This window comes from Cryptomeria japonica, chromosome 6 (assembly GCF_030272615.1).
Source record: "Cryptomeria japonica chromosome 6, Sugi_1.0, whole genome shotgun sequence".
Taxonomy (NCBI): domain Eukaryota; kingdom Viridiplantae; phylum Streptophyta; class Pinopsida; order Cupressales; family Cupressaceae; genus Cryptomeria; species Cryptomeria japonica.
Window position 1 is genome coordinate 5,199,363 of NC_081410.1, and position 14,550 is coordinate 5,213,912.

The 14,550-nt window shown below is 35.3% G+C and overlaps 1 protein-coding gene across 4 annotated transcripts in view; it reads right to left on the reverse strand.

Annotated features, from left to right (window-relative positions):
• The window catches only part of LOC131077562 (B3 domain-containing protein Os01g0723500), a 145,111-nt gene extending 131,085 nt beyond the window's left edge, over nt 1-14,026 (reverse strand). The window contains exon 1 of one of the 4 annotated variants that reach the window (XM_058015083.2): nt 13,601-14,018. In XM_058015083.2, coding sequence (XP_057871066.2) covers nt 13,601-13,798 — 198 coding nt within the window. In that variant the 5' untranslated portion in view covers nt 13,799-14,018. Of the gene's footprint in view, nt 1-13,600 lie in introns of all 4 variants that reach the window. The other 3 variants (XM_058015085.2, XM_058015082.2, XM_058015084.2) reach the window with 3 other exon arrangements.
• Nucleotides 14,027-14,550: the final 524 nt, after the last annotated feature.

The following is a 14,550-nucleotide window of genomic DNA, read 5'->3' on the forward strand; positions in this document are numbered from 1 at the left end:
AAATCTACAAACAATCGTTTAACTCCCAATTTACCGCAAGCCATTTATGGCCACAATTTAATTTGCAAAAAACACTAGCGATTTTTTGAAAAAACTGGGGTGATTTATTGGAAAAAATCGCAAAAAATTGGGAGAAAAACTCAAATAACTCTGCATATGAGATGAGCTGAAAATCGATTTATTCGTTCATCAATGTGTATGAGATGAGCTGAAAATTTGAAAGGCTTTGTCTGCACATGCCAATGCCAGCTATTGAACAAAGTATCTATTTTATGGAAGTTGTCAAGTATAGCAAAACTTTAATTCTACAAAAAGGAGATTCAAGGAATGCAAATCCTCTATAATATGTATTGAACTCAAATTCATTTAGAGGTTGCACTTATTTTTTGGTGTATGATATGTATTTAACTCAAACCCTTGATATATATATGATGGAAATCAGTAATATGTTCTACAAATTTAGTGTATATGTGTTTTTCAAGAATATTTTAAGAATTATATATTTTCAAATGTTCGATAAATTTGCCGAGTTTTTGCCGATTTTTTCTCAATTTTTTGCCAAGTCCGGAGTTTTCAAAAATTTTGGGTTAAAAGAGTTATTGCCAAGTAAGAGTTTTTCATCTTTGGTCTAAACTAATGTTTTCAAGCAACTTGCATTTAATTAATTATGTTTTAAATTGAATATTTTATTTTTATAAAGCGACTTTACTTGGGGCCCAAAATAAAGTAAATTATTATAAAGTCACTTTTATGGAGCAAAATGAATAATTATTTAAAAAGTGATTTTATAATTAAAATTCCAGAAAGTTCCAAGGGGGTTTTAAAAGGAGGATGTGGAAACTCATTTGAGCATTCTTGGTTATTCCTCTTGGAAAAATTCTCTTCAAGAGTCTGAGCTTTTGTTCAACTATTTGGCTTAGGGGCCCTAGGACGAAAACCTTAAGGTGAATGTTGGTTTTGTGGATGAAAACCTTAAGGTGAATGTTGGTTTTGTGGACCAAAACCCACTTAATCAATCTTTGGCAAATTCATGCAGAGTTCATACATGTGCGAAATGATTGGATTGAAGGAGAAATATATTGAAGATTTGTGAGCAAATATGGATTTGGAGCAAAAATGATTGATATTTTACAAGTTTGCCAAGTTTACAAATTCCACATAAATTTATAATATTTTGCTTGCAAATGCAAATTGGTATGTGTTGTTAAAGACTCAAAGCAATGCCAACATTGCCTTATTGGGGATTTTCCAAGCTAATTGCAGCTTGAAATAGGAAGTCAAGACTAAAGAAAAGATGTCAAAAAAGTTTGAAGATGGGAAGTTAAGGGTTTTTTTTTTAAATGCATGATGAGCCTATAAATTGTCCATATTATTCCATGATTTATGACATTTTATCCCATGTTTACAATGCCAATCTAATACATTTCCAAATATTACTTTGGTTTTATGAAGCATTAACTAGGATTAATGGTGTTTGATATGCATATGTATGTCTAGCTAGTTGATGTCAAATAATGGTAAAATATTATAATAAATGGTTATTGTTGAATGTAAAGTATTTTGGGAGGATTAACATGTTATTTTTGAGTGGTTTGAGTCGCTCATACGGCTAGAAAGGAGGAGGAACAAGTTGGTAATTGACAAATGTGGCAACTGATTGGAAGTGCTGAAAAAGTCAAAAAACCAATTTTAGTAAAACGGGCATATCTCACTCATTTCTTAATGAAATCCAGATCTTCAAAATGATTTGGAAAGTTTAAAAAAAAATCTAAATGCCTCTGATTCACAATAGTTAAGGAGCAACATTCACCAGAAGTTTACTGAGACAAACTAGCAAATTTCCAAGCAGTAGTTACGGAATGAGTTCTAATTCAACTTGGACTCTGCTACCTCTTGACGAGTTCGTGTATTTGGAGTTATTGAAGTCAAGGAACATTGAAGAAACTTGTGAAAACAATATTTGGTGATTCATAAATAATTATAACATGTTTTGTACACATGTTCAGTCATGACTATATTTTATAGTTTTAAGAGTTTGAAAAGAATTAGAACTCTCTCAACTCTTTTTAGTCTTTATTATTAGTTTGTTGAGGAATAAGTCATCTCCTTCTTGTTGTGGGAGAAATGACATTTGTAATAAGTTGTTGAGTTTGTAATTAATCCAACTCTCAAGCTTCATGCATAACTCTGAGATCTTGTTGAGTTGTGAGAAGTAGTGTTGAGAGAGTGTCCACTTAGTTTTGAGTCTTGTTAATGGTGTCTATGTTCAATCAGCAAGTCTAATATATGTCCATGTAATATTTTATTTGCAATAAGAAGATGATTTGAGCAATAAAACTTGTAGATTGGATGTTGAATGCTAATGATAAATTAAAGCAACTCAAGCAAGGGCCACCTGAGGAATTGTGGCTCCATCATAGTTAGAATTGTAGTAGTTCATATTGTTATTCATTATGCTTTACTATTGGTAGTGCGTTATTTAAGATAGGTTTTGTTTTAGCATATTTGGTTTCATTAGTTTTAGAACAGTCAACTTGCAGCCACTGTTGTTGCAAAAAACTAGTCTGTTTGTAGCCACTGCTGTGTAGTTAGTTTTATTTCCAGCATTATGATGTTTTCAATTCAGTTTATTGTTCTGACTTTATTTTCTATACACAACTACTAGAACAACTTAGAAGGCTTCCATAGTGCATATATAGTGTCGATTCATTTCAAGTTCACGTCTATGGGTTGATAATTAAATGTAGCTTCTAATCCATGAAGGATTGCTCGGTGTGGATAAAAATCCCAGAGTTGTGAATTAGTATTCCAACCTCAATTGCAAATAAAAAGCTCACCATTGGGATCTCAAATTGATATAAAGATACACTTGCATTGTAGGCACATTGTGACTGCTGGAGTAAGTTTCCATTCTTTTTTGGGCAGAAATATATCAAGTGTATGGTCACAACCTACATATAAGGATTGTGCTAACAGTTAGGTACCATCCACCATATAAATTATTGCCAATAGAACATGATAATGGTTTCCCTATGATCTGCAGTTGCTATTGATACATTACTTCATAGGTGCAGCAATGAAGAGGGTTTCATACAGCTAGTCTCTTGTGTCACTTATATAAATGACATCATTATTTTCAAGGTACCATTGTAAGTTGAGGCTTGAATATACGATGGATCCATATGGTATTTGCAATTCTTGTACCACTGTCATAACAACAATCTGAGTTTGGATTATAATGCGCAGCCCTTTAGAATCACTGTCATAGCTAGGGCATTGATCATTATGGTGACTCCATTACTGGTCCAAACTTGCACTTCCAATTTGAGCAATGGTTTCAAGGGATATTTTTATTCAAGTGCAACGTTTCATATTCTCCCTAGCACTACCAATTGTGGAAGCTATAATTCAAGTTTGCAGTTCACTGTATGATTAAGAGTCTAAACAAGTTGAAGGTTTCATGGCAGGCCTAATAATTGTGTCATAATATTCCAAAGAGATTTTCAGTGCCTTTGTGGCAGATTTATTTCAGAATCTAGCGATTCAAAGACATACATTCAATCCCAATGGAGCTGTATAATCAGTTATTTTCTGCTGATGATTACATGTAAATCAAATAATATAAAATTTATGATCCACAGCATTTCCAAGACAGCTACGGCAGGACTGTGGGGGCATATTTTGGAGATGGCACTCCGAGGACCACTTTTTAGGAGCAATGAGAGGATATATCTATAGAATCTAGATATATGAAATTTCTAAATATATAAAGAGAGAGATACTCAAATTTCTACAAGTTAATGGACACACCAACAATATGTTGGATGATGTCTACAAAAGCCTGTATGCCAACCATGTTCCAAAAACAATTGTTTTTCAACACTTCTCAGTTCTCACACAATACCACACTGTACCAGACCATGGCCAATGCATCTTTAATCTCTTTTGCAGCTGACAATAATAACTGACTCTAATACCCTATCAAGAATTTTGAAGTTCTTCAAAATTCTTTAACTGAATTTTCTTTAGAAACTATACATTATACTTTATAATCGCAAATGTTGTATTAACTTTGTCTCCACTCATAACCAATGACAAGTTCTTCAACTAAGTGGAAGCAGAGTACATATTTATCTACTGAGTTAAATGTCATCATTTGGCTCCTAAAAACGTAGAGGAGTTGATCTTAATGTATTTCAACTTGTACCTCCTATCACATAAGCATATCAATACAATGAGTGGGAGATGAGAGAATGGGATGTAGCCCTAAATGTCTCAGCATGGATGCTTCTATTGCATGGCTTTTCGTAGTCTCTTTAGTGGAGGAGGGTCCTACTTAAGACTTGCATGGTGCAGCTAGCGACAATGACCTTGGGGCTACTTCTAAGTGATGATATTGACACTCTCAATGAAGAGCAATATGAAGATTACCGGCTGTAATTTTGTATTGATTTTTCATTTGATGCTGAATTATCAAATATCATTGTTACAATCTGTTATGTTACATATATTATATGACCATATGTAATATTCCCACTTTGAAATAGAAAAATAATAACAATAATAAAATTGAAATATTAAAAATTAAATTAAAATATAAAAAAATAATTAAATATAATTAAAATTTAATTACGTTGATGAATGGTCAAAAGACATGAAATGAAAAGTTGACTCCCTCAAACACGAGTTATAAATGGGAGAGGAGAACCTCATTTGAGGGGGGATAATTTGGGAATCAAAAGTGCAGATCTTATTTAAATAAGAAGTGCAGATCTGATCGTGAAAGATTGTGTCCTCTTTAAAGGACAGAAATAATGAAGAGTTGCACTCTTTCAAAGGGTGGTAATGGTGAAAGGGTGTGCCTCTTGCCAAAGGGCATACATGACGAAGAGGTGTGACCTCTCCCTCACATTGAGAGATATAAAGGAAAGGAATCAAAGCCTCTAGCGACATCACCGTCGATCAGATCAGATCAGAACTATTATTAAGTTATAGGCAGTAACATCCTTGTGTCTTGGTGGTATGCATAGGGATGTACTTAATATGCATACTTAATATACTATGTTACCCCGAGTTTCCGGGATAAGGACGGCAAGGGACAATGAGACGAGTTTCCGGGATGGGGACACAGCGAGACGAGTTTACGGGACGGCAAATTTTTTTGACAATTTTCAAATATATAAGGAAATTTTAAATGTTCATATGAAAAATAGATAAAGCATGTATATATACATTATATTCATATGAAAACATGGATAAAGCATATACATGTACATTACAAAACCTTAACATACCACATTTGTGTTCAGAATTCATTGTCAATACTCGATATGCATTCATATTTCAGAATTCATTGTCAATATGCCAGCACTTGTTTGCTTCATTGTTTCTTTCTGGTTGGAGGATATTCTGATAGTCTTCCATTACTATTATGACCTACAACTGCTTCTGTATGCAATACAAAGTTTTGGGTGTTTGTGAAATTCATTACCAAGCTATTATTCATATTTCTAAGTGCTTTTGGCTATGATTCATACTTGCTTACCTTTCATATCAGTGAAAAGTCCAATATTGCAGACCTGCAACCATGTTTTTACGCACCACCGAGTTCTAAGTGTTTGTGAAATTTATTCCAGGCTGTTGTTCATCATTTCTAAGTGCTTTTGGAAGTGATTCAGACATGTTTACCCATCATATGAGTGAAAATTCAGTTTTATAGACCTGTAATAAAATTAAAAATGTTTTTTTTTGAGCATTTGAATCTTTTTTATTTTTTAAAATGTGCTGGGAAAAGGGGGACTGCTGGCCATCCCCAACCATATTGGGGACGGGGGGACATCCTCTTTGAGAATCACTGTCGGCCCCAAGTTTCTGGGACATTTCCCACAGATTTTGCAATTTTGGGGACATGAAATGAAAAGTTGACTCCCTCAAACATGAGATATAAAAGGGAGAAGAGAACCTCATTTGAGGGGGGATAATTTGGGAATCAGAAGTGCAGATCTGATTGTGAAAGATTGTGTCCCTTTCAAAGGGCAGAAATAATGCAGAGTTACTCTCTTTCAAAGGGTGGTAATGGTGAAAGGGTGTGCCTCTTGCCAAAGGGCATACATGACAAAGAGGTATGACCTCTTCCTCACATTGAGAGAGATAAAGGAAAAGAATCAAAAGCCTCCAGTGGCATCACCATCAATCAGATTAGATCAAAACTGTTATTAAGTTACAGGCAATATCATCCTTGTTCTTGGTGGTATGCATGGGAATGTACTTAATATGTATGCTTAATATATGATGCCTGATCATGTTCTTATGCAGAATTTAATAATTATATTAATATAGACTGCAATATGTACGACAGTCGTACTTAATTTCATATATATTCATAATACATGAGAAGTTAGTATACTCATAGCCTAATCCTTGCTTTTCTGTTAATGCCTACGCTAGGATTGGATATGGACTTGTTAGGGAAAGGCAGTATAAGTAGCTCGCAAGGTAGATAAGACCTACAGTGGAATGGACGTGTGCTACATCATACAAAGGCAATGGATAAGGCCTATGGTGGAATGGGCATATTTTACATCATACAAAGGCACTATTTGTGGAGGATGGTTTTTTGGCGCCCTAACAATGATACTTCCCAATCTCCGCTAAGGTTGATCATTAGGATCGATTAGGGATTAGACTTGGCTATGTTGATTATCCCTTGTATGATGTATGCTAATTGTTCCCTAGAGCTAACAAATGCATAATAAAATATAATAAGTATGATGAGATGTGTTTAATTATTGGAAAATAGGCTATCTCTTAATATGGGACATTACATCATACCAAATTTGGATTAAAAAATCATCATATTCGCAAACCTGAAGGAGCAGTTGCCCCCTCCATGGATTACCACTATCAATTTATGTTATGAAAAGCTGAGTTTCAACAAAGCTTCTTTGTGAAAATTGAAAAATTGAGTTGCATTGCAAGAACGCAGAAATACAAAACGTTTCAAAGAACATAAGGAATATTGTCAAAAGCTCACATCTATATTGTGAAAAATGTTAAGTCCAACGGTCATCTGACCATTCCTCTCCTCCCCATCTTTTCATTTTCTGGCTGTCTCTTCATATTTGGAGAGTTAAACATTTGTATAAACGCTGAATGTAAACTCTGTATTCTGCGCTAACAGTGAATCGAAGACTACCCTGTGTTTCTCATAGATGTAGCCTTGAATGGTGAACTACACAATTCACTGTGGTGTGTTCATTTTCTCTACAATAGTGGTTTGTTTAAATCTGATTTTGTATTTCTTTATCTTCTCTTAATTCTCAACAAAAAGCGGAGTTCAAGTGCAGGAAGCTTCCAAAAACAATTGTAATGTCCCCATTTTGAAATAGGATTTAATAATAAATACTAATAATAAAATTAAAATAATTAATGGGATCACATGTTAGTGTAACGGTGAAATGGTTGCATTGTTTGTGGTGCAACCCAGGTTCAAGTCCCTGGCTGATCTTGGAGAACTAAAAACTGAGGATGAGACCCCTCAACAATGTGATCTCACTGGTTCATAGCTCCAGTCAAAAGCAATTACCAAGCAAAAAAAATAAAAATAAATAATTAAAATTTAGTTAAGTTTAATGAATGGTTAAAAGGCATGAAATGAAAAGTTGTGACTCCCTCAAAGAGAACTTCATTTGAAATAAATTGAATCTACAATCAGAAATGCAGATCTGATTTAAATACTAAGACCAGAAATGAAGGGACATGACCCTTTTAAGAGATATCTCTTTCCAAGGAGATGTCCCCTCAATGAGACATGAAGGTGGAGTATAAAGAAGGATAGGTAGGATGGAGTAGGATTGAACAGCAGACATAAGCAGAGATAAATCCTAAGGGCAGTTAGCACTGAGCAGCAACAATAATATATTAAGAGCAGTATAAGGGACAACAAATTGAATAATGCAACAATCAGTGACTACACAACAATAGTATGTATATGCATCTATTGCAGAATCAGGCAAATTGAACAAGGCCTAAAATTGATATAAGGAGCAGGTCAGAAACAAAGATAGTAATAAAATAATAAGAAAATATCTAGATTGAATAGGAGAAGATCGAACAGGAGATAGTAGCCTTCCAGCAGTTCGAACTTTTGAAAGAGATTCAATATCCCTAGCAAATTACCGCATAAAAATGAAGTATCCTTCCATAAGACAGGTACAGTGACCCCAAGAAGGATCAGTCCCATTTGTCACAGCAGAACTATACTTATTCCAGAATTACTACTAACAGTTATTGAGACTGTGGTAAATTAGATATCATTGCCATGCATTACATGTCTACATGTTATTTCTACATATGTAAGAATGTATGAATATATGAATTTATGATAGAATATGAAACATGATAAGTGACTAAAACCCACCTTGTAGGAAGGGGCCTGGGGTGTAAGCAAAAAGGATGTACTAGACTGGTAAGAAGTTGTTCTAGGGTAGATCAAGAGGGTCCCTAGAACCAGAGATCACTTATCTAGAGGGCCAAGTATTCCACTTACGACCTGTTGACACGTTTTTTATGACAGAGTCGAACACAGAATAAAGTTACCAATGGTCACTTCACTCTCTCTTGATCAAAGTTTAACCGTATGCTAAGATTGTAGAAAGTTCAAACGGCTAACTCCAAGGTTTCTTCGTGTAACGGACGTGACTCAGTTGGCTGATGTGATTGCTGGTAATTCAAGGGGCCTTACGTTTGAATCATTATTTCACTTCTTTGACGTGGCGTGGAACTTCATCATCAGATATAGCAATTTGGTGATGCTTCTACTTCGAACGAACTAAAATGAACTGAGAATAAAGGGGAAAGGGTGTAGAAGGATCTAAATCTACTCCTAAGGGCAGTGATATCAATAGATAGTGCTCTAGTGGACGAACTCCAAATAAACCAAGCTCTACTTCGCCAAGATCAACTACAACTCCGTGAGAACCAATGCAATCTTATGAGGATGTTGAAGGATTTTCAAATCGAGAAAGTGTATATGAATACCCAAAATGGTGCAATCCTAACACTGTCCACAGCCGAACTTAGCACAAGTTTAGTGGCTCAGGCTAACTTTACACTGCAACTTACAATCAGCAAGATGCAAAAAGTATGAACCATGGAAATTCATCAGACACCATTACATTCTCCATTGAAATCAAAGCGCTTTATCTAACAATTGAGAAAATAAAATTCTACTCTAAGTGAGGAAGGTGAAACCATGCAAGTCTTGAAAAAATAACTTAAGTGGATACCATCAGAGAACAATGTTTCACTATTATTATATCAAAACTTATCACAACAATTTCATACAAGTCTCCCTCCTTTACAAATGAGGGGGGTCACCCTTTTATATAGGCCTCAGGCCATGATTACATGCAAAACCCTAATTAGGGTTTCACCCTAGAAGATTCCCCACACATGATGCAACAAGGTGGGAATCAACAATCAATAACCCATCATGCCCTTACACAATTAATTCAAAATACCCAAAATGACATCCATTTGTGCATTAAATGCACCATTTTTACCAAATTTGCCCACATGCACTGAATGCTCCATATGCACAAATCACCCCATCATGCCATAAATGCACCATCATTTCCACATGCGACGGTTGCATGCAAAAGGAACTTGCCATAATGCCTTAAATGTGACGGTTGCATGCGAAAGATGCTCCATTAATTCTTCATGCGTTGACCCTACTGCCACTTGGCGAGAAACCCTTGGAGAGAGAAAACTTTTTTTGGGAAGAATTTGATCCATGAAGAATTTTCTTGAAGTTTTTCGAACTTTCCTTGCTCTGGGAGAGATTTTCAACATTTTTCCGCCATCTCCTATTTTTTAGGAACTTTCCTAAAATTTAGGACGCAGGTTCAGGAGAGAGAGAGAGAGAGAGAATTCTTTCACGATTCCAAATCTGCAAGAATTTTCAGATTCTGATAAGATTTGATGTCTAAAAATGGAAATTTCAAAAAAATTCCCGAGGGGATTTCTGCTTTTCCTTTCCTCCTTGACCCTTAGATTTTCATGCCTTAGACAATTTCCTTAGTTTTCCGGCTTGGGTGTGGAATTCACTTTGCATGGTGGAATTCATCATTTCATCCTTGCCTTAGCCATTTCAATACCTTTCCAAGGCGTTGATTCTTTCCTGTCATAGAATTTGGCTTTTTAAGATTTCCCATGCCTTGTGTGTTTTGGTGTCTTTGTTTCACTTTGGGCGCTATGCAGGGAAAGAAGTCACTATTTCTTGTTTTCCTTTATTTGGTGCCCTTGTCAATTTCTTGGGCGGAATTTCCTTCAAGGTAAGGAATTCATCCTTCCTCCCTATTTTCCATCCTTACCTCTATTTAACGCTCCTCCTTGATCTAGGGCGCAATTCTTCACGAGGCAAGGAACTTCTTCATGTTGCAATCTTCCTTGGTCATCATGTTTTGGCGCCCCCTGAAGAATAGGGCACAAATTCCACCTGGGCATGGATTCTTGCATTTTTCAACATTTCCAGGAGCACTTCATTTTAGCGCCCTATGACTTCCTTGGGCGCTATTTTCCTACTACCATGGATTTTGGTATTTTCTTTTCTCTCCATGGATACCTCCCTTTGGCGCCCTCCTGAGGAATAGGGCGGAATTTTGACCAAGTGATGGAATTCAATGTATTTTCATGTTTTCCAAAAGTGATGGAATTCAATGTTTTTTCATGTTTTCCAAGACTCCTTACCTTTGGCACCCTTCATCACCTTTGGGCGCTAGATTGCCTGAGGGAAGGAAATTCATCTTTCTTCCTTCCCTGATGCCAGACTCCTTCATTTGGATGTCAGATTGACTTACTGAAGGATTTTATGTTGCTTTCCAGACTTGGATGATTTTTTGAGCTTTCCACTCCAGGACTTGATGCCAACACTTAGCCATTTTTGATTGATTTTGTTTGCTTTTCAAACCTTCCGGATTTAGAAATAGTTGTGAATGCTTGATCTTCATCGCTCGCCTGAATAGTCCTGACAGAAATAATCTTTCCAACAATAGAAACTTTTCAAAATGTCAACGTTAGACCCTAAAACAGGACACAAAATGACTTACTATAAATAGAAAGTCACTAAAAATAGTAAGTTTGATTTTTGGTAAAATGAAGACATTCTAAGGCTCAGTAAAATCTCTAAAAAATAGGAACTTTCTAAAAATAGAAAGTTGCTCCATTTTGGCTCAAATTTTACTAGGAGGTTCCTTGAGGGGTTCTAATTCTAGTGATATGTTCAGTTTTTCCAAAACCCTAAAAGAAACCCCTATAATCTAGGACTAAAGGAAGAAACCCTAAAATTGACGAAATAGGCCCTAGACTTCACCAAAATCACTCAAACGAAAAGTAGACTTGACCAATTCAACCCCCCAAACACCTCCAAAGCAAAGAGACTAGAGAGACTGCTGCGAAAAGACCCAAAAAACAAAGCCAAAAGACCAAAAGGGCCTAAAAAGAAGGGGGTCCCCATTTGCAATGGGACGATGTTGTGAAAACGTCACAACACGACCCTCGCCCAATCCCACAAGGTGGCAAGTGTCTTTAGGAAGATGAGATGTGGATGGGGAATGCAGATACAAGCCACCAAGGGAGAGGGTTGTGGTAGGCAACCCTCTTAGGATTGGTATAGAAAAGTGTTTCAGGTGGACCCTCCATGTCCCTTCTTTCAACTTCAATATGCTTACATTTTTATGAATATGAGAAGTTATCTAAATATTGAATATATCTATGTGTATATCTGCATGTGTTGTTTCAATTATGATTGCAGGTTTTGGACCTTGGACTGCACCATTTAAAGATATTTATTTGGTAAGATGACATCCTAACATTGATTGGTCACAAATGTGATCTTAGGGCAAGTTTTAGAGCAATATTGTAGGGGGGACATTACAACAATCAAGAATATCATGTCTTTGAATAAACCCAAATGTCATACAAAGCTAAGTTTCACTATTTCACTAAACAAAACATTCCTAAAACTCCTAAAAATTGGTTTGGAATTGTTCAAATATGTTTGAATGAGCCGAAAATGTTTCAGGAAATTTCTTGCCTCCATATAAAGGCTTCTAAAGGTTCCCAAAACACAAAAGCGTTTCGAAGTTTTGTTTAGAAGGTAGACACAAGAAGTCGCAAAAGAAATGGGTTTCAATATAGTTATTTTTGGATATATGTCTTAAGAAAAGAAAGCATTTCATAAGCCAGGAATGTATTTGAGGATCCAAACAAATGCATAATATGTAAGTTTTATGCAGTGTAGACAGCAAGTAGAAGAAAACTACAACAGTAAGTTAGGTGCCATGGGTATTTCTTTAATAGCTTACAGAAAATTTTAGAACCTTTTTTCCCAAAATAAAGGCGTTGCTATATTTTAGCTCGGTAATCCTAGTTATGTACAAAAATGGGGGCTTAGGGCAAGTCCTCATGCGGCTGCTCAGCTTATTTTGGCTAGCAGAAGCTGCTCAACTTTTTGAGGAGCAATTTGTGGAGCAGGTGGTCCCATGGATAGTAAAAAAGCTGCTTATTTTTATGCAATCCTCTAAAATCATTTTGTAAATGAAATTATTAGCAATTTTTTTGCAAATAAAATTTGTAAGCAAAATTTTAGGCAAATAAAAATGAGAGGAAAAAAATAGTGAAACCACATGTCATTTTTTTCAATAAGTAGCCACTGCTTATTTCTAGCCCCCTTTTTTTCAAAGCTTTTATTTTCAATCTTTAAGCAGCTGTTGCTCGAGTAAAACAGATAGAGATTCCAATTTATACTTTTCTCCTAATTAAAATTTTACATGGGAACACTCTAGCTGCTTAAATTTAAGCATTCATCAGTAACAACATGGAGACATAGGTTAAATTATGCAATCACAGGTTCTAATTATCTTTTTCAAATAGATGAAAATTACATATTCCTTCTTAAACTTTTTCACTAAATTTTTTATCTAAAAGTTATCTATCAAGTAAAAAAATAAGAGTAACAGAAATTCATGAGACCTCCTGGAAAAAAATCATGTCTAAATTTTGTATGCAGAAAATATATATAAAATGTAAGAAACTCCATGCATTGAACTTTGCAGTAACAGCAGGCTCCCGCGGAGGGAACTCTTAACAATAATTTTTATTCTGCAGGTGGTCCCATGAATCATAAAATTCTTGTTGTTGAAATTTTCCACATTCATCTACATTTTCTTTAAATCATTTTCACGGATATAATAGTAATAGTACATGGTAAGAGTTTTCCGCAATTCATAAAATATACAGTTCAATTTAAAAGCTTACTCTATTAATAAATTAATAATAAAATATACAGTTCAATTTAAAAGCTTACTCTATTAATAAATTAATAATAATATAGTACATTTTCCTTTATACACAGTACATTAATTCAGAAACTTAGATTCTTCTGAACTCGACTGTGTAACGGGGTTCTGTGTTTCATAAATACTTCTAAATTCATCTACATTTAAATCCAGAAGAGTGTACTAATACTTCACGCACTATGAACAGTATAACCTGAAATCTAAAATTATAAGTCATAAGTTAAAGTAAAGATGGTTACCAGAACATTAGCGAAATCGCCGAGCAAAACTTTGAAAAAATGGGAAGGAGGGGTAGTCAAATCATCATCATCACCATTATTACCGCTATTGTTGTTCCTCTCAGAGTGAATGCTGAGGCATTTTTTAGTACACTCCAAGCAGGCCTCGAATTTTCGATGCGCTTCTTGAAAGCTTTTGATGTTTTTCATCACCGCCATTATTACCACTTTAACACGCGGCTAAAATTTGGCTGTCCGAGCTGCAGAGCAGAAAGATACATTAATTATTTCAGAGACATTTTTAGGCTTATTATTGGCGAGGAAGCTCTGACAAGTAGTGGGAATGGGAGTGGGAGACGAATGTCGTGCAGACAAAAATAAAGCCGTTGGGGGCAGTGAGTTAATCTGCGCCGTTCGTATGGTTGCGGGCTGATCGTTGATTCCTTTTGCCGAGAAATATGGGCACCAATTTCCCGCCTTCGCATCAGCATCCGATGCCTTATGATTCAAAGGATTAGGATTTTCAATGAGTATATCAGCTCAAACTAATATTTAAGCTATAGTGGTGGGCCCTTCTCACACAATTGCACTATCTACTTGTATGCCACCCAAGGGAGCAATTGTAATTTACATTTATTTTTGGTTAATGTAGATATGTACAATTTAAAAAAAAAACCTAAAAATATTCTTTAACAAGAGGTTGGCTTAAAGTATTTATTGTAGGTTGGTCTAAAGTATTTATTGTAGGTAAGAAGTTACACGAGGTATTGGAGTGTGTGTCATATTAACGTTACGATAAATTTTTATTTAAACTGAATATTTTAGGAAAGGTAAAGGGTCTTTTATAGTTAGTATTTATTGTAGGTAAGAGCTTACACCTGAATATTTTAGGAAAGGTAAAGGGTCTTTTATAGTTAGTATTTATTGTAGGTAAGAGGTTACACGAGGTATTGGAGAGTGTGTCATATTAA